Genomic DNA, 21040 nt, shown 5'->3' on the forward strand with positions numbered 1-21040 from the left:
GGACTGGCCAAAACCAAACTCTTCTGAACTAGGTAACTTGGGAAGCCAACAGATAACTAGGAACACAACGGTATATTATGGAGAGAGGTGTGCGGCTAGTTGATGCACATGCACTGTCTTTACTGTAGAACGGAGTTTTCCTAGTCCAGTCCTGGAGTGTCACTCAGGCTTTCAGGATATCCACAATTATGCATGAACTTGATTTACATACACTGCCTCCATTATATGCAAATCTCTTTCATGCATATTCATTTTGGATATCACGAAAACCTGACTGGCAAGAGGTATTGCAGGACTGGACTTAGGAAACACTGCTGTAGAGCACCTGTCAAAAGGTGTGCAGCAACCAAATGTATCATCCTGGAGCCCAGTCTGTTCAACCACCTTGCTTTATCCTGGGACTGTAGCCCTATGCCACCTGACCGAGACAGTGGATCCTCCCTTTGAAACACGGATAAGTTTTTAAACTCTCACAAACAAATGCTGCCGTCCCCCACTCTGGCTGCACAGGAAAACGAAAAGGAAGGAAGGAGCGAGCTGAAACTGCTCACATACTCTTCTTGTGGTGGGAAGACAAGCACAGGGACTGAGAGAGTAGACAGAACTCTTAATGGCAGAGGTGGCTCTTGTCTCGAAACTCCAGCACTTTTGTTTTACCGGCAACTGACTTTCCAGGGCAAAAGTCTACCTTGGCAGCCACTGAAACAACACGTTTGAGAAGACCCCCTCCTAGACCCCTCGACCCACATGCCTAGTTTGCCTATGCCATAACTTCATCATTCTCCGATTGTTACAATCCTTGTGCCACACAGTGCCTGTCCTCCTCAGAGAATCTCTAAGCCACAGTGTGTTTCCTAGACCAAGCCCTATGACAGCGAGTCGCTGAGACTAACCTTTGCTACTGGTACGCGGAGCCGGCGGCGTTGGCCCTTCCTTGGGCATAGAGGGCCGCACAGACCCCAGGCGCATTCTCTTCCTGACCGGCCCCCTACCAGAACCAGCGCTCATGCTGAGCAGTTAAGCGACGGGGCACTGCCACATTTTTTCTGAGTGACGGATCGGAGTCACCCCAAGGATTTAGCCAGAACCCTAGATTACAGACTTTTCCAAAACGCGGGTCCCCACCGGCTGACAGCAACGTCACTGACCAATCAGCAAAAGCTTCGGGGGTGGAGCTCAGGTTAAAGAAATCTCGTTTAACAGGAGACGAAAATAAAGCGCGTGCCAATCACATCAGGAGGAAGAAGGGGCGTGCACTACTAACTTTACCTCTCACTCACATTGTAAACATTTACAGCAAGGTTCTTGGTTGGCGGCCATCTTAGGCAAAAGGTAAAAAACGGATACGGCGGGATCTTCCCGGATTCGAGCACAAAAATTTTAAATTCATTTTTTCTTTTGGCAGTCGTTTAGATATGGAATTATTTTTTTGTTTTCTCTGTTGATGGTATTTAACGCTGGAGATTATTCTCCAGGACCCTCCTATTTGCGCACAATCTCGTCTACCTTAAAGGGGGCGAGCCCCAGTCCTGACGTAAATTTGACTGGTTCATCTCCACAGGAAGGTAACGTCACGTCACAGGGGGCGTGACTTACGCTTCTTTATTTTGACGGCCGCCTGCGCCTGCTTCTTATAGTATGCAGCGATCTCACCAGTCATAACCCCAGCGCTGCGTTTCTCTATTCCTCTTTTTCCGGGTTCTCCTTGTCCCTGTGCACTATGAAGGAGGTTTAATAGACTGGAGTGGAAGTGAGCCTATCTAGTCCACTAAAACCAAGTAAGCCATTTGGTTAATCTCTGTTTCCACTCCCTCGCGCTGTCATTGCCATACACTCCATACAAAGCAAGCAAACAAATGAGTTGCTGGATCCACATTGTCGTTCTTTATTGTTGGTCCAACTATAACAAGTCTAAAGCAGTTTCAGTTGGATAGGCAGGCCTTACAAGGTGGATGAGAAAATACATAATTGAATATCACTAAAAAAGCTTCCAAAATTATTGTAGCTGGTAGAATCAGCAATTATAATAAACTCTGCAGTCATTTTTCTTCACTGTCCTGTACATAGGGTTACCATACGTCCGGATTTACCCGGACATATCCTCTTTTTGAGGACATGCAGGGCCACCGAGACACTGGGCTGGACCCGGGGGCCCCGGCGCTGCTGCACTCGCCGCCACACCCCCCCCGAGGTCGCCGCCAACGCTCCCACCTCCACCCCAAGGTCACCACCACTCCCCCCCCTGATCGCCGCAGCTACAGTCTCCCCCCTCCACCGCCCCCCCCCCCGAGGTTGCCACCACTCCCCCCTCTGTCCGCCACCGGGCTGGGCCCCCTGTATTGAAAACACAGTCTCACCTCCATGAAAGCAGCGCTGCAGGCAGCAGAACTCCTCCCTTCGGCCCTCCTTCCCTCCTTGTAACCCGCCCTCGCGGAAGTTACATCAGACGAGGGCGGGACACAGGGAGGGATGGAGGGCCGAAGGGAGGCGTTCTGCTGCCCGCAGCGCTGCTTTCACGGAGGTGAGACTGCGATTTCAATGCAGGGGGCAGATGGTTGACGATGAAGGGCGGGTAGGACTGTGACGCCGGGCCCCTCTTGGAGGCCCAGGGAATTTTGTCCCCCCTGCCCCCCCCCCCCCTCTCGGTGGCTATGAGGACATGTCCGGGCGTCTGGCCGGATTTCTGGACAAATGGGCGGGCCTATCCTAGCCTCCCCTTACTATCTACTGCCCTGGTGGTCTAGTGACCTCTTCGGGGCAGGAAAGGGCCCCCTCTTTCCTGCCCGGAGCGCTGCCCTTGTCCTGCATCCTGTTGCTGTGTGACTGTCTCGGGATTCAAAATGGCCACCGGGAGTTGAAGTGGCCTCGCGAGACTTCAACTCTCATCGGCCATTTTGAATCCCGAGACTGTCACAGCAACAGGATGCAGGGCAAGAGCAGCGCTCCGGCCAAGAAAGAGGGGGCTCTTTCCTGCCCCGAAGTCACTAGACCACCAGGGCAGTAGATAGTAAGTAAGGGGAGGGGAGGGGAGGGGAGGGGAATATGTGATGCGGGGGAGGGGAGGTGACGGGGGGGCAGGGGAGGGGAATATGTGACCTGGGGGGAGGGGAATATTGTGACAGGGGGCGGGGTGAGGGCGAGAAAGGGGCACGACGTGTCCTCTTTTTCAGAGGACAAAATATGTTTTAACCTCATAATGAACACTATATAACTCTTCTTCTCTACGATTCCCAAATGTGTCTGTAACACATGAATCTCATTCAACCATAACATCACTTTGTATTTGTTTCATCACCGGAGTTGGGTAACGCTTCACAGTACTATGTAGGCCACATTGTGCAAATAGGTGGGAAAATGTGGGTTACAAATAAATAAATAAACCCCGTGACTTAATCTGGTGTCTGTTTTCATTAGAATTGTGTGTTGAATCTACACTGCCAGAGACTTAATTCAATCAATTTTGGTTACATAGCATCTGTTGACTCTGGAGGAGGGGCAATTTTGTTAGAACCTAAAGCTGCGCTGGGCATTTTCAGACTTGGTTTGATTGGTAACTGAGGTTACCTGTGTCCTGCTCTTAATATCTTCCTGATAAACTATTGACTCCTTTATTCTATTTCACTCCCTTTTTATTCTATCCTATTAACACAAAAAAAAAAAAAAAAAAACCTGTCCTTTCAGTTGCAGAGGGTCGTCTGACCTCTATAAGTTCCTTATCTGTCTCTATCCTGAGGTTACCTGTGTCCTAGATCTAACAGGTACAATCATTTTAATGCTGTTTTAAAATTGTATGTTATATGTTCATAGGGGAAGCTTTAAAATAAATTACATTTCTGTAAAATTAAAAAAAAAATCACACACATAGGCATTAAAATTTTTGCAAGTATTTTTATAGAGAACTATCTTTATTGTTATCATGAAGAAAAAAGCAGGCATCAAGCGCTCCAATTAAAACCACAATACAGAATTTGGAAATAACAAAGCAGCTTCTGGAGTACTGACAAATATATTTTGAAAATAACCCTCCCCCCCTCACAGACCCTTAGAAATTCCACCAGCCCCCACAACTCCTCTTAGATATTCTCCCCCCACCCACATCCATCCCATCCCCTAATAAGAGAGAAGGCAAATCTACTTTGCTATTGTTTTTGATAAATGGAGATGGCTGCTGCAGGGGGACCGGCTTCAACTTTATAGTCATACCGTCTCTTGTGAACCAGATAAGCTCATCCCATGTCCCCTCATTTAACCTCAAGGAGATAGTGATAAGAGTTTTCATTTTGGCACAGTATAAGTAATCACAAGAACAAAATATAAGAAAACCAAAGGATTGCATAAGGAGCTTATAGCCCATGTAGTTATGTTTAAACAAAAGCGATCTGCATGAAACAAAATATTTATTTTTATTTGGACTTATAAAACCACTTGCCCATGAAACATGTTCAAAACAGAATAATCCATTTGTGTATCTAAAAGGTAAACAGCTACAAAACAGATTCCATGTGCCCCAATGAAAGGAGAGTTTAATTGTACTTCCATTTAATTTCAATATATTCCATCGTCATTCTAAACACCAGGCTTCCCAAAGCAGATTACAACAACAGTTAAGATGAACCCATCAGGAAACAGGATATTCTCACTGAAATCTGGCCATCTGAATTGTATAGAACAGTGAACAAAAATGAGCACAAACTACAGAATTCATAATTTCTGTTTCTACTAGCTACAATAATGTTTGAAGTTGTTTTAGTGATATTCAATTATGCGTTTTCTCTTCCACCTTGTAAGGCACTGCCTATCCAACAAAAACATTGACAAACAATAAAGAACGACAAGCAGCTCATAGGTTTGCTTGCTGAACGACAGCTGATGTAGTTAACGCTGAGGATTATTCTCCCGGGATCTTCCTATTTCCTTACCAATCTTGTCCTGTAAGTAGCAGCGGCCGTCAAAACAAAGATGCGCTCCAGTCTTAAGGTCGTACTTGGATCCAGAAGATCCCGGGGATCCCACAGATCTGGCTTTTACACCGTCCCGCCATCTTAGATATGGACCTTGAGTGCATTGAAGTCTGTTGATTCCGAGCCATCAGTGCCTGTAGTTGTAGTATATAAGGAAATAGGTCTTGCCTTACAGTTTTTCAGTAACCAATGATTAAATAACTCGACTAGGGTCACATAAGTGAGCAATGAATCGGGAAGTAAGCGCGGTTTTCATGTTTTATATCTTAATATGTGCCACAGAACCATACTGACAAAATAGAGTCAACAAACCTCACAGACAAGATAATAAATAGAAATAAAACAAACCAAAATAATTAAAATTAAGGCCTGCACAATTAAAATATGGGTGCCAAGCGTTTTAGCTTGACCTTTACCGTCAGAGTGGGTTCTCGCCTTCTCGCGCTATTCCAACTAAGGAGGTTAGATTGAGAACTGGAGACGGTGCGAGTGGCTATCTAGCCTATTAAATGGGTTGAAGCCAGTAGGCGTAGCTTAGCTTGCTGGCAGTAGGCAGAGTCACAAATACACCCCAAAGAAAATAGCAAATGTTACTGAAAGCAATTGTAAATGATTATTAGAAATAATAGACTGCCTATGCGTGGTCCTTCTGTAAAAAGTCAAAAGCTGTTCCAGTTGGATAGGTGGTGCCTTAAAAGGTGGAAGACATTTTTTTTTACTTATTTTACAGCTTTTCAATTTATTTTAAAGCATCCCATATGTAGATATCAATATCATTAAATCAAAACTGAATATCACTAAAACAGCTTAAAAATTATTGTAGCTCATTTGTCTACACTGTTCTACACAATACAGTAAAGCATGGCCAAATTTCAGTGAGGATATCCTGCTTACTGATGGGTTCATCTTAACTGTTGTTGTAATTGCCTTGGGAAGCCTGGGGGGGAGGGGGGTCTCTTACTAAAGATTAGCTTGAGTTATCTGCAGCAGGGCCCATAGGGATAAAAATGGACCTGCTGCAGATGACTCAGGCTAACCTTTAGTAAAAGACCTCACTGGTGTTATAAAGATTGGAAGTAAACTTAAACTATCCCTTCATTGGGGCACATGGAATCACATCTTCACCTCATCTCTTTTTTACAATGGATTATTCTGTTTTCAGCAAGCATGTTTCAGGGTCAAGTGGTTTTCATAAGTCAAAATAAAAAATAAATATTTTCTTTTCTTTAATGCAGATCTCTCATTTGTTTAAACATAACTATATAAGCCCTTAATGCAGTCCATTTTTATATTTGTCCTTGTGATGACTTATACTGTTCCAAAACTTGAAACACAGAGAGACAGAATAATATAATTCAGTAACATCTCAAACTTATTAACATTATAATTGTGTTCACATTTGGTAAGAACTGAGAAAATGATGTTGACTTGAAGAAGAAATCCTATATCCTATATAATAATTCTCACCTCCAACAGGATGTGCTTGGGACCGTGCCTGCCAGAAGTGGTCTGCTAGGCAGGCACGCACTGACCTCAGTGACAGACAATTTGGCAAAGCAAAACAATCTGAGTGCTGGCCATTAGGACACAGGGTTGATAGGAGAGTTTTACAAGACTGAAGGAACCGAAAGTGTTAAATGTGGGGAGGGGGGGAGTTCTGAACGACTGAAAGACATGAACATTTGGGAAAGGAAAAAAATCTGAATGCTGGCCATTAGGACACAGGGTAGATAGGAGAGTTTTAAAAGACTGAAGGAAACGAAAGTGTTAAACTGGAGAAGGGGGGGGGGGGGGAGTTGTGAACGACTGAAAGACATGCAAATTTGGGACAGGAAAACAATCTCAATGCTGGCCATTATCACACACAGGGTACATAGCAGAGTTTTAAAAAACTGAAGGAACCAAAAGTGTTCAAGGGGGGAGGGGGCAAGTTCTGAATGAATGAAAGAAATGAAAATACAGTGGTGGAAATAAGTATTTGATCCCTTGCTGATTTTGTAAGTTTGCCCACTGACAAAGACATGAGCAGCCCATAATTGAAGGGTAGGTTATTGGTAACAGTGAGAGATAGCACATCACAAATTAAATCCGGAAAATCACATTGTGGAAAGTATATGAATTTATTTGCATTCTGCAGAGGGAAATAAGTATTTGATCCCCCACCAACCAGTAAGAGATCTGGCCCCTACAGACCAGGTAGATGCTCCAAATCAACTCGTTACCTGCATGACAGACAGCTGTCGGCAATGGTCACCTGTATGAAAGACACCTGTCCACAGACTCAGTGAATCAGTCAGACTCTAACCTCTACAAAATGGCCAAGAGCAAGGAGCTGTCTAAGGATGTCAGGGACAAGATCATACACCTGCACAAGGCTGGAATGGGCTACAAAACCATCAGTAAGACGCTGGGCGAGAAGGAGACAACTGTTGGTGCCATAGTAAGAAAATGGAAGAAGTACAAAATGACTGTCAATCGACAAAGATCTGGGGCTCCACGCAAAATCTCACCTCGTGGGGTATCCTTGATCATGAGGAAGGTTAGAAATCAGCCTACAACTACAAGGGGGGAACTTGTCAATGATCTCAAGGCAGCTGGGACCACTGTCACCACGAAAACCATTGGTAACACATTACGACATAACGGATTGCAATCCTGCAGTGCCCGCAAGGTCCCCCTGCTCCGGAAGGCACATGTGACGGCCCGTCTGAAGTTTGCCAGTGAACACCTGGATGATGCCGAGAGTGATTTGGAGAAGGTGCTGTGGTCAGATGAGACAAAAATTGAGCTCTTTGGCATGAACTCAACTCGCCGTGTTTGGAGGAAGAGAAATGCTGCCTATGACCCAAAGAACACCGTCCCCACTGTCAAGCATGGAGGTGGAAATGTTATGTTTTGGGGGTGTTTCTCTGCTAAGGGCACAGGACTACTTCACCGCATCAATGGGAGAATGGATGGGGCCATGTACCGTACAATTCTGAGTGACAACCTCCTTCCCTCCGCCAGGGCCTTAAAAATGGGTCGTGGCTGGGTCTTCCAGCACGACAATGACCCAAAACATACAGCCAAGGCAACAAAGGAGTGGCTCAGGAAGAAGCACATTAGGGTCATGGAGTGGCCTAGCCAGTCACCAGACCTTAATCCCATTGAAAACTTATGGAGGGAGCTGAAGCTGCGAGTTGCCAAGCGACAGCCCAGAACTCTTAATGATTTAGAGATGATCTGCAAAGAGGAGTGGACCAAAATTCCTCCTGACATGTGTGCAAACCTCATCATCAACTACAGAAGACGTCTGACTGCTGTGCTTGCCAACAAGGGTTTTGCCACCAAGTATTAGGTCTTGTTTGCCAGAGGGATTAAATACTTATTTCCCTCTGCAGAATGCAAATAAATTCATATACTTTCCACAATGTGATTTTCCGGATTTAATTTGTGATGTGCTATCTCTCACTGTTACCAATAACCTACCCTTCAATTATGGGCTGCTCATGTCTTTGTCAGTGGGCAAACTTACAAAATCAGCAAGGGATCAAATACTTATTTCCACCACTGTATACGAGAGGAACACAATCTGAATGCCGGGCATTTGGACACAGGGTAGATAGGACACTTTTTTTTTTTAAATGAAGTACGTGAAAGTATTACATCTTGGGGGAGGGGTGAGGAGGAAAGCGGTGGGGTATCCGGATACAGGGCGTTAGGGCCACAGGGGTACATAGACATTTGAAAGCCTTAAGGAACCCAAAGTGTGGGAAGGAGGAGGAAAAGGAGGGGAGGGAACGGGGTGAGGGGCATTAGGAACAGGGGAGGGGGCCCTGTCACACACTCTCATTCTCACACACACACTGTCACATAGACAGTCTCACTCTGTTACACACCCGCACATTCACTCTGGCTCTCTCTCTCAAACATACACACTCCCAGGAAAACCTTGCTAGCGCCCGTTTCATTCGTTCCAGAAACGGGCCTTTTTTACTAGTAAATATATATCACAGAACTTTTAAAGTAATATGTATATATTTTCTTGATTTGTAGACACTACCATCATAGTATATAACCCCATGTTGGGTTTTATGTATTTTAATAAGTTATTCAGTTTGGACCATAGGACTTACTTTCTTTAACTGGTCCTACCTTAAGAGTAGTTTATGAGCTTTAGCTCCAGAACACAGTAAATAGTGAGAACTGACCAGTCCAGGCGCCTTCCACATGAGCCCCTTGTTAACCATCCCTCAAGTCCCAGCCCTTGGAAGAGACACCATGCAGTGAGTATACAAGGAAGCCCTAGAGAAACATGACCTCCAGCATATGCATCCCCTTTTCAGACGACATCATGAACGCAAAAAGAGAAATCGAACATACACTTGAGCTGATGAAAACCTGGGCCACAACCTTTGAAACTGAAACTCAATAGAGAGATAACAAAGTTCATAGCAATAACCAACCCTTCCAAAACAATAACAACTAACAAAATTCAAATAGGCCCAATGGAATACATACTAGAAACAAATGTTAAAATACTAGGAATACTGATTGACCAACACCTGACACTAGAACCACAAGCATCCGCTTTAATGTCAAAAGTATTCAGATCCCTCTGGAAATTTTGAAGAATAAGCATATTTTTCAAAAACTGCCTTCCGAATTCTAGCCCAAAGCCTTGTCTTGTCCCAGATAGATTACTGCAATGCAGTCTATGCAGGATATAGAGAATACATACTAAAGAAAATACGAACAGCACAAACTACCACAGCACGCCTGAGTTGTGGCACATCCAAATATGACCACACCATGCCACTGCTGCAGTACCTATACTGGCTACCAATAAGAGCAAGAGAGATCTTCAAAATTTGCACCTTCATGTACCAAACAGTATACGTCACCACACCAAATTACATAATGTCACTAGTCAAACTACCACAACCTACCCTCAAGGAAAAACTGAGACTACCTCATCATACGCCACCCCAGCTGTAAAGGAGTGACCCAGGGCTGCCGAGAAACTGGGCCAGGCCCAGGGCAAGCCCGCACCCCGACCCCCCCCCCCCCCCGAGGTCACCATCCCTCCCTCCGTCCGCCATCGGGCTGGGCCCCCTGCATTGAAATCACAGGGCCTCTCACCTCCGTGTGAAAGCGCTGCAGGCAGCAGATCGCCTCCCTTTGGGCCTCCTTCCTTCCCTGTGTCCCGCCCTCGTCTGACGTAACTTCCACGAGGGCGGGACACAGGGAAGGAAGGAGGACAAAGGGAAGTGATCTGGTGAGAGGTTCTGTGATTTCAATGCAGGGGGCCCAGCCCGGTGGCAGACGGTCGACGATGGAGGGCGGGTGGGACTGCGGCGCCGGGCCCCCCTTGGAGGCCCGGGCACGGGGAATTTTGTCCCCCCCCCCCCCGCCCCCCCTCTTGGAGGCCCTGGAGTGACCTGCAAACCCCCATATAACGCCACCAGATGGTGGAACACATTGCCAAAGGACACACAACTTGACATCATCTATGAAAGTTTCCACCAAAAAATCAAAATATTTCTGTACAAAAAATTCCTGATGATCAATTCAACCTAATAACAAATGACAGACAGTACAACAAATATACCCAGACCACAATACTACACTACCTCCCATTTATATATTTTCTCCCTTTCATGTGCCCCTGACTTACAACTAGAACACCTGAATTATTTATCTGACTCTATTTGTACATCTAGCTCCTAGCTGTAAATCTGATTGACTTCTATTTGTACATCTGACTTCTATTATAATTCTGACAGAACTTAATGTAAGCCACATAGAACTGAGTCCCCAACTCGGACATATGTGGGGTATAAATCCAATAAAGTAATAAAGTAACGAACTGGAAAATGTTGGCATATTTAGACTCACTCTGGACTTCTGCATGAAGGTAGCTCTGCCCTCATGATTTCATATCTTTCTTTTAAATAGTAGTAATAAACAATATTAAGTGCATTTTTATAATATACCACTGCATTCCACAACACAAAATGACCAAGTTCCCACAAACCATATTTTTCTTTTGATCTAGGCACAGGAATAAAAAACAAAAAAGATTTTAAATGCCCCCAGGTTTTAACCTAATTCATGTTTAATGTGAGATATAACTGCCAAATAGATAGAAACTCTGAATGTTGAGCACCTGATTCTCTACTACTGCTACTACTATTTAGCATTTCTATAGCGCTACAAAGCGTACGCAGCGCTGCACAAACATAGAAGAAAGACAGTCCCTGCTCAAAGAGCTTACAATCTAATAGACAAAAATAAAGCAAGCAAATCAATTAATGTGTAGAGGAGGGTAGGTGGGGTGAGTGGTTACAAGTCAAAAGCAATGTTAAAGAGGTGGGCTTTCAATCTAGATTTAAAGATGGTCAAGAATGGGGCAAGACGTAGGGGCTCAGGAAGTCTATTCCAGGCATAGGGTGCAGCGAGACAGAAGGAGCGAAGTCTGGAGTTGGCAGTAGTGGAGAAGGGAACAGATAAGAAGGATTTATCCATGGAACGGAGTGCATGGGAAGGGGTGTATGGGAGGACGAGTGTGGAGAGATACTGGGGAGCAGCAGAGTGAGTACATTTATAGGTCAGTAGAAGAAGTTTGAACAGGATGCGAAAACGGATAGGGAGCCAGTGAACAGGATTCTCATAACATGATATTCGTATTAGTGGCCCTTTACTAGGGAAAAAACATCTCTGCACGAATATAACACATGCTAGGATGTCCCTATTACCAGCCCCTCCAAATGACACACTGATGATGATTTATAACAAATTGCTACTCTACCTATGAAAAGTGATTCCGTTATTATAATTCCTCTGTGTATATCTGTTCAAAATTCTGCCGCACGACGTATATTCCGCCAGTGTCGCTGTGCTCATATTAGCCCTCTCCTCAAGTCACTTCACTGGCAGATCTGAAGGTGAAGAAACAATGCAACAAGGTGATGGCCATGGCCAGAAGGATGCTAGGCTGCGTAGAGAGGGGCATAACCAGCAGACGAAAGGAGGTGTTGATGCCCCTTTAAAAAGTCATTGGTGAGGCCCCACTTGGAGTATTGTGTTCAGTTTTGGAGGCCGTATCTTGCTAAAGATGTAAAAAGACTGGAAGCGGTGCAAAGAAAAGCTACGAAAATGGTATGGGATTTGCGTTGCAAACCGTACGAGGTGAGACTTGCTGACCTGAACATGTATACCTTGGAGTAAAGGAGAAACAGGGGTGATATGATACAGACATTCAAATATTTGAAAGGTATTAATCCACAAACAAACCTTTTCTGGAGATGGGAAGGCAGTAGAACTAGAGGACATGAATTGAGGTTGAAGGGGGGCAGACTCAGGACTAATGTCAGGAAGTATTTTTTCACGGAGAGGGTGGTGGATATGGGGAATGCCCTCTCGTGGGAGGTGGTGGAGATGAAAACGGCAATGGAATTCAAACATGCGTGGGATAAACACAAAGGAATCCTGTTTAGAAGGAATCTTAGCAGAGATTGGGTGGCGACGCTGGTAATTGGAACAAAACGGGAACTGGGCAGACTTCTACAGTCCACGCCCTGATCGTGACTGAATAGATAAGGATGGGCTGGCGTGTAAATTTTAAGGGGCTTCGATGTTAGCTTCAGAACTTAGTACAACAGTACTGGGCAGACTTCTACGGTCTGTGCCCTGAGAAAAGCAAGGACAAATCAAACTTGGGTATACATATAAAGTATGATTCAAACTTAAACTGAAGGTAATCTCCCTCTAATGCTTTCTAACTGAAAAACCATGAAAACGTGAAGGAGATAGGTGGAGACTCAACTGGCTTGTATTCTAATAGTGATTCATTAAATAAAGAGGTGAAGCCTCGAGAAGCCCCCGGCTCAACAATTAAAGAGCTCACGGGAGGCTGGACTTCTTCATCATCGGCAAACACCCCACAGGTGGGGTAATTGTTGAGCCGGGGGCTTCTCGAGGCTTCACCTCTTTATTTAATGAATCACTATTAGAATACAAGCCAGTTGAGTCTCCACCTATCTCCTTCACGTTTTCATGGTTATACATATAAAGTATCACATACCATATAAAATGAGTTTATCTTGTTGGGCAGACTGGATGGACCGTACAGGTCGTTATCTGCCGTCATTTACTATGTTACTGTGTTATCCGTTTCTGAATACAGTTCAAACTCCTCTTATTGACTTATAAGTGCATTCACTCTGCAGCTCCTCAGTACCTCTGCACTCTCATCTCTCCCTACACTCCTCCCAGGGAACTCCATTCACTGGGTAAATCTCTCTTACTTGCACCTTTCTCCTCCACTGCTAACTCCAGACTCCGTTCCTTTTATCTTGCTGCACCATATGTCTGGAGTAAACTTCTTGAGCCGGTCCGTCAAGCTCCATCTCTGGCCATCTTCAAATCTAGGCTAAAAGCCCACCTTTTTGATGCTGCTTTTAACTCCTAACCCTTACTCACTTGTTCAGTACCCTTATTTTATCATCCCCACCTTAGTAATTCAATTTTCCTCTTATTTGCCCTGTTTGTCTGTCCTAATTAGATTGTAAGCTCTGTAGAGCAGGGGCTGGTTCTTCATGTTCAAGTGTACAGCGCTGCTTACATCTAGTAGCGCTATAGAAATGATAAGTAGTAGTATGTTGCACAAGCTGGCATGTTTGAAAATATAAGTGGGATCTGGCATTAAATTTCCAAGTATAGGAAGCCAGCTATACCATAGCTGCTTAAGGGCTCCTTTTAGAAAGGCATGCTAGCGTTTTTAGCAACCGCTAAAAATAAGCGCTCGCTAAACATTGGGGATGCCCATATATTTCTATGGGTGTCTCTAGCGTCTAGCATGTGCTAATCATTGGCATGCACTAAGAACGCTAGCGTGCCTTTGTAAAAGGACCCCTAAGTGATGACGTCGAGGGCGGAGCACTGACACTCAACGAATCAAGGAAGCCCATTGGTTAATCTCTGTTTCCACTCCACAACGCAGCCGTCATTCCCATACACTCAAAACCAAACAAAATCGCCGCTGCACCGTCCCCCCCCCCCGCTCACAGTCCCCTCACCCACCCTCCCGCAGCCGCTTGCTCACCGTTCCACCGCACCCCCTCTCCTCTCCGACTCTGGCCATCCACCAGGACTATTACAACACAGGAGTGGAAGTGACCCAATCAACTACAATGTAAACAAGGAAGCCCATTGGTTAATCTCTGTTTCCACTCCCCAAGACAGCCGTCATTCCCATCAGTGTTGCCAGGTGGGCGGTTTTCCGTGACCCGCCGCAGGAAATTTTTACCCGCGGCGGGTTGCGGTTTTTTGGGCTCCTTTTGGGTCGTTTGGCCGGTTTTAAAAGTGATTTTTTCGGCCGTGGGGGGCGGGGTTAGTGACATTTTGGGCAGGGGCGATGACGGGGGAGGTGGGGCCGGTGACGGGGGAGGCGGGGCCGGTGACGGCGGGGGCGGGGTTGATGACAGCGGGGGCGGGGGTGGGGTTTGACTTTGGGCGGGTTTTGGGCTGGATTTGGGCTCGATTGGGTGGGAAAAAATTTTTCCACCTGGCAACCATACACTCAAGCACACCTAGGAGCTGCTGATCCACATTGTCATGTTTTTTTTCTTCTTCCATCTGAAACACGTCTAAAGCTGTTTCTACTGGATAAACTGCGCCTTAACAGGTAAAAGACAAAAAGTTTTTGTTTTGGGGTTCTTACTGCACACCTTTTAAATTTATTTGAAAGCTATCCATCTGTTTATATGAATATCATGACATCTAAATTAAATATCACTAAAACAGCTTTAAAAATTATTCTACCTGGTAGAAACAGCTATTTTAAACTCTGTATTTTCAGATCATTTGTCAACAATACAAACTTTATCCAGGTAAGTGCCCGTGGCTGCGTAAGCCCCGCCGTTGGCTGCCAATGTTTGTCACTGAAAGAGTATGAGGGAGCTCCAGCTGCCTGTGGGTCAGGCCAGGACTTAGCTGCTGGACGCCAGAAGCAGTGTCTCCTTAGGTTGACAGCAAATAGCAACCCCCCCCCCCCCCCACAAAGCAGGGAGGGGACAGGACCGTGGAACTGGGAGGGAGGGGGAGGGACCCTTGAACTGGTAGGGGGACCCTGGAACAGGGAGGGGGACTATGGAACTGGGAGGGACTGGAGGGAAGCTGACCCTGGAACTGGGAGGGTGGGGACCCTGAAACTCTGAGGGAGGGTGGGGGGGACCCTGAAACTGGAAGGGACCCTGGAACTCGGAGGCAGGGGGGGAAAAGGCGGCTGAGGGGTGATATGATAGAGGTCTACAAAATTTTGAGTGGGGTGGAGCAGACAAATGTGAAGCGTTTGTTTACGCTTTCTAACAATAATAGAATAGAACTAGGAGACACAAGATAAAATTAGAATGTGGTTTAAAACAAATTGGAGAAAGTTTTTCTGTACTCAGCGCGTGGTTAGACTCTGGAACTCATTGCCGGAGAAGGTAGTGACAGCAGCTGGCCTTGCTGAGTTTAAAGGGGGTCTGGACAGATTCCTGAAGGAAAAGTCCATTGATCGTTATTAAATTTGGGGATTTTGCCAAGTTCTTGGGGCCTGGATTGGCCGCTGTCGGAGACGGAGTGCTGGGCTTGATGGACCTTTAGTCTTTACCCAGCATGGCAGTGCTTATGTACTTATGAACTCGGAGGGAGGGAGGGGGGATGACCCTGGAACTCGGAGGGACGGAGGAAGGGATGGACGGGGGACCCTGGAACTGGGAGGGAGGAGGGAGGGGCCCCTAGCACACACTCTGATTCTCACACACACACTCCCTCTCTCACGGACACACTCGCAACCAGTCTCACTCTCTCTCTCACACTTGCACATTCACTCTCTCTCACACAGTCAATCTCAGGAGGAGGAATGCTGGCTTCAGCCTAACCCCTGGTAATCCTTGCTCAGCTGAGAGGTGCCCAGCTCTACCACTGGCTGCCTTTCAGGTGCTGTGGAGGACTTGCAGCTCATCTGCATATCCTTTACAGCCTTCTCCGGGGTGACTCCCAGGTCCACTCCGATCCACTCAGGGCCTCCGCTCTTGGGGCATTTTTCTCTTTACATCTATTTTCTCCCAGTCACTACTGACCTCACCCAATTATACCTAATTCTGAATCACGCTATGGCCCCTATACACATTCTCTTCTGTCCCTTCCTAATCTTTTCCCTCACCCCCTACTTCTCTCCACTACAGGAACTCACGGCCCATCCATTGACTTCATCACCTCACCTTCTCTCCTACCCTCTTCCTCCCTCTTAGCTTTTAATCTTCATCTCTTTCTTCCTTCCATTTTGCCTGCCCCATTCCACCTAAATACCTCTTGCCTTCGACACCTTCATGGCCACACCTCTCCTATTCTCCTCCACTCTCTTTTACTCCTTCTCTTACTCTCAGCCGGTGACATCGATCCCAATCCTGACCCTCCTCACCAACTATTATCCCAACTCTACAGATCTCACCGTGACCTCTCTAACCTCATCACTATTCCTCTACTCCCCTCCTCTTCTCTGCCCTTCTCTTGCGCCCTTTGGAATGCCCGCTCTATCTGCAACAAACTCCCATATGTTCATGACCTCTTTATCTCACATCACCTCCATCTGCTCGCCATAACAGAAACCTGGCTCTGCCCTGATGACTCTGCTTCAGTCGCAACCCTCTGCCATGGCGGTTATCTTTTTTTTACATACTCCTCGCCCTGCTGGCCGCGGGGGCAGTGTTGGATTACTTTTCTCTCCCTCCTCCAGATTTCAACCCCTTCTTCCACCTCAATCTCACTGTTTTTCTTCCTTTGAAGTCCACTCTATCCGCCTTTTCTCTCCTCTGCCTCTTCGAATAGCGGTCATTTATCGTCCCCCTGATAAGTCCCTTTCATCCTTTCTCAGTGACTTTGATGCCTGGCTTGCCTTCTTCCATGATCCTTCCTCCCCCTCTCTCATCCTTGGTGACTTTAATATTCCTGCTAATGATCCTTCTAACTCTTATATTTCCAAGTTACTCGCTTTAACATCCTCCTTTAATCTCCAACTATGCTCCACCTCCCCCACTCATCAAAATGGTCACTGTCTTGATCTCATCTTCTCCTCCAACTGTTCACCCTCTAATTTCCTTGCCTCTGATCTTCCCCTCTCTGATCACCATTTTATAACTTTCACACTTAAATCTCCTCCCTCCCAGTCCCGTCTTATCTTATCTAATTTATCTAGGAATCTTCATGGTATTGACCCTTCATCTCTATCCTCCCATGTTTCAAACCTCTCGACTGTGGCACTATCCACGTCTGTCAACGAGGCTGTTTCTTCTTACAACAATATTCTATCATCTGCCTTAGACACTCTTGCACCGTTGATGACCCGCCCTATAAGGCGTACAAAACCCCAACCTTGGCTGACTTCTAATATCCGCTACCTACGTTCCTGTACCCGCTCTGCCGAACGCCTCTGGCAGAAATCTTGGGCCCTTGCTGATTTCTTACACTTTAAGTTCATGCTGACCTCCTTCCAATCTGCTCTTTTACGCGCCAAACATGATTATTATATCCAACTGACTAACTCTCTTGGCTCTAACCCTCGACTTCTCTTCACCACATTGAACTCTCTCCTCAACTCCCCCTCCCCCAACTCCCCCTTCATTATCTCCTCAGACCCTTGCTGAATTCTTTCACGACAAGGTTCAAAAGATAAACCTTGCATTCTCTACCTTGCCACCTCTCCTTCCACTAGTCCGTTCCCCTCTCTCTCCTTCCCCTCATTCCCTTTCCTCCTTTCCTGAAGTTACTATTGAGGAAACTACACTTCTCCTTTCTTCCTCAAAATGTACCACCTGTTCCTCTGATCCCATTCCCACCCACCTTCTTAATGCCATCTCTCCTGCTCTTATTCCTTTTATCTGTCACATTCTCAACCTCTCACTTTCCACTGCGACTGTCCCTGCTGCCTTTAAACATGCTGTGGTCACACCTCTCCTTAAGAAGCCTTCACTCGACCCTACTTGTCCCTCTAATTACCGACCCATCTCCCTCCTTCCCTTTTTCTCCAAATTATTTGAGCGTGCTGTTCACCACCGCTGCCTTGATTTCCTCTCCTCACATGCTATTCTTGACCCACTACAATCTGGTTTTCGCCCTCTCCACGCAACCGAAACTGCGCTTACTAAAGTCTCCAATGACCTATTACTGGCTAAATCCAGAGGTCAATATTCCATCCTCATTCTTCTTGATCTTTCCGCTGCTTTTGACACTGTTGATCACAGCATACTTCTCGATATCCTGTCCTCACTTGGATTCCAGGGCTCTGTCTTTTCCTGGTTCTCTTCCTACCTCTCCCTCCGCACCTTTAGTGTTCACTCTGGTGGATCCTCTTCTACTTCTATCCCTTTGCCTGTTGGCGTACCTCAAGGTTCTGTTCTTGGTCCCCTCCTCTTTTCTATCTACACTTCTTCCCTTGGTTCATTAATCTCATCCTATGGCTTTTCCTACCAACTCTATGCTGATGACTCCCAAATCTACCTTTCTACCCCTGATATCTCACCTTGCATCCAAACCAAAGTTTCAGCGTGCTTGTCAGACATTGCTGTCTGGATGTCTCAACGCCTGTCGTTTCTTTCTTTACAACATCCGTAAAATCCGCCCCTTTCTTTCTGACCACTCTACCAAAACCCTCATCCACACCCTTGTCACCTGTCGTTTGGACTACTGCAATCTGCTTTTTGCTGGCCTCCTACTTAGTCACCTCTGCCCTCTCCAGTCGGTTCAAAATTCTGCTGCCCGTCTCGTCTTCCGCCAGGGTCGCTTTACTCTACTACCCCTCTCCTCAAGTCGCTTCACTGGCTCCCTATCCGTTTTCGCATCCTGTTCAAACTTCTTCTACTAACCTATAAATGTACTCACTCTGCTGCTCCCCAGTATTTCTCCACACTCGTCCTTCCCTACACCCCTTCCCGTGCACTCCGTTCCCTGGATAAATCCTTCTTATTTGTTCCCTTCTCCACTACTGCCAACTCCAGACTTCGCGCCTTCTGTCTCGCTGCACCCTACGCCTGGAATAAACTTCCTGAGCCCCTACGTCTTGCCCCATCCTTGACCATCTTTAAATCTAGATTGAAAGCCCACCTCTTTAACATTGCTTTTGACTCGTAACCACTTGTATCCACTCGCCTCCACTCCTCTTTTCCTCTACACATTAATTAATTTGTTTGCTTTATTTTTTGTCTACTAGATTGTAAGCTCTTTGAGCAAGGACTGTCTTTCTTCTATGTTTGTGCAGCGCTGCGTACTCTTTGTAGCGCTATAGAAATGCTAAATAGTAGTAGTAGTCCGAGGAAAACCTTGCTAGCGCCCGTTTCATTTCTCTCAGAAACGGGCCTTTTTCACTAGTGTTGAGGCAGCTTGGGCAAAGAAGTCATATTTGTTAATTCTATTTTAACTCTTCAGTCCTGCAAGTGATGGAAGAATGCCATCTGGTTTTAATTACTCAAATGTCTAGGGAATCTGTGTGGGTAGTCTCTCCAGGTACTCCTATGTGCCCTACTACCGTACCTGCAGATTATGACCCAGGTGATTATCTGGCTCCTAAGCGCACCACTGAGAGGACTATAGTGTCCCGGCTTATTTTCTACTTTCATAAGTCCCCGGGGTATGAAGAGTTTATAACAAATGAGCAGCCTGTCACAATTGGGGATTGGCACCTATGGTGTGCAAAGTCTCCATTTCGTCTTCGTTCCCCCTGGGATAGGGGCTCGCATTATGGGCATCCTAAGTACCTTGCCCAGCCTGAGCCAACATTTATTGGGAACTTCCCTCACCTTCTCCTTGGCCATTACTGGCTCTGTGATAATGTCCTCCACATGATTCTTCCCCCCATGTATGATTTTTGTGTATTGGTAACCTTGAATTATTTTCCTAAAGTTATTCCTCTTCTCAGGTCACCATCCCCGCACCGCTCTAAGCGAGAGGCCTTGTCCTTACCCTCCTCCGTTGCCACAGAGGATGAGGCGATTGAATTAGCCCTCCAGTACATCAACTCTACTTATCCTCTGACTAAAAAGAGACTTGTGGCCCTTTCTGCCACAGCCTGGATTCCAATTGGGGGCCCGGTAGCGGGTATTACTGAACTAGGCATGGCTACCCGGCGACTTCAGTCCCTACTCCATGTTTTAGTTCATGAGCTGAACGTGGTAGTCAATGCATTGCAGGATCAAATTAATGAATTAAGTGTAGTTTCTCGGTATAACCGTATGGGCCTTGACTACCTCTTTGCAGCCCAGGGTGGCCTCTGCACAGTGCTCAATTCTTCAGAGTGCTGTACTATTGTCATAAATAGGACGCATGTAGTTAGGCATGCCATGGATAAAGTCCTACAGTTGGCTAGTCTTAATGTGGAGGATTACCGAGGAGGATTAGACCTTACCTCCTGGTGGTGGTCATTGACCTCATGGATACGTCCCTTGTTCATTTCCCTAATAGTCTTAGTTTTAGCAGGATTGTTGTTTTGCTTCCTGGCCTCATGTGCTTCGGCAGTATGCCGTCGGACCTTAACGAGTAGGGTAATGGTGATTCACAAGCCTATTCCTAGACATTATGCCCCAGGAGGTATGGAGTTGGGATCACTATAATCCCCAGAGTTTGAGTTGTGAGACTTATCTCTGCATAAGCTGATTTTAGTCTCAAAGGGGGGAATGAGGCAGCTTGGGCAAAGAAGTCATATTTGTTAATTCTATTTTAACTCTTCAGTCCTGCAAGTGATGGAAGAATGCCATCTGGTTTTAATTACTCAAATGTCTAGCTTTTGCTAGACTAAGAGGTTAGAAAGGTCAGAGAGAAGTAATTATTTACCACATCTGGATACCATTATGAGCCAGGCATACTGTAGTTTTAAAAGGATTAGATTGAATGCTGGTTAGAAGGAGATAGAGTAGATATAGATATTCTAGATGAGTTAGATTTTGTCTTATAAGGAATTCTGATTTCTGCTTATTTTAGAATATGTTTTATTCTGTGTAATTAATAAGTTCTATTTCTATATAGAATATCTTTTCAATCCAGTTGCCTGACTTTTCAAGTGA

General features: G+C 45.9%; 1 protein-coding gene and 1 long non-coding RNA gene across 2 annotated transcripts in view; both read right to left on the minus strand.

Annotated features, from left to right (window-relative positions):
- PARG (poly(ADP-ribose) glycohydrolase) overlaps positions 1-1155 on the minus strand; it is a 496940-nt gene extending 495785 nt beyond the window's left edge. The window contains exon 1 of the mRNA XM_030203287.1: positions 894-1155. Within this exon, the coding sequence (XP_030059147.1) occupies positions 894-1008 (115 nt within the window). The 5' untranslated portion in view covers positions 1009-1155. The remainder of the gene's footprint in view (positions 1-893) is intronic.
- Positions 1156-5907: 4752 nt separating this feature from the next.
- On the minus strand, positions 5908-19639 carry LOC115471230. The gene is made up of 3 exons (XR_003942302.1): positions 19630-19639; positions 14060-14064; positions 5908-6012 (listed from the first exon to the last, which is right to left on the minus strand). It is a non-coding gene; the product is annotated as an uncharacterized LOC115471230 (long non-coding RNA).
- Positions 19640-21040: the final 1401 nt, after the last annotated feature.

The sequence above is a fragment of the Microcaecilia unicolor genome, chromosome 5, assembly GCF_901765095.1.
Source record: "Microcaecilia unicolor chromosome 5, aMicUni1.1, whole genome shotgun sequence".
NCBI classification, from domain to species: Eukaryota; Metazoa; Chordata; class Amphibia; order Gymnophiona; family Siphonopidae; genus Microcaecilia; species Microcaecilia unicolor.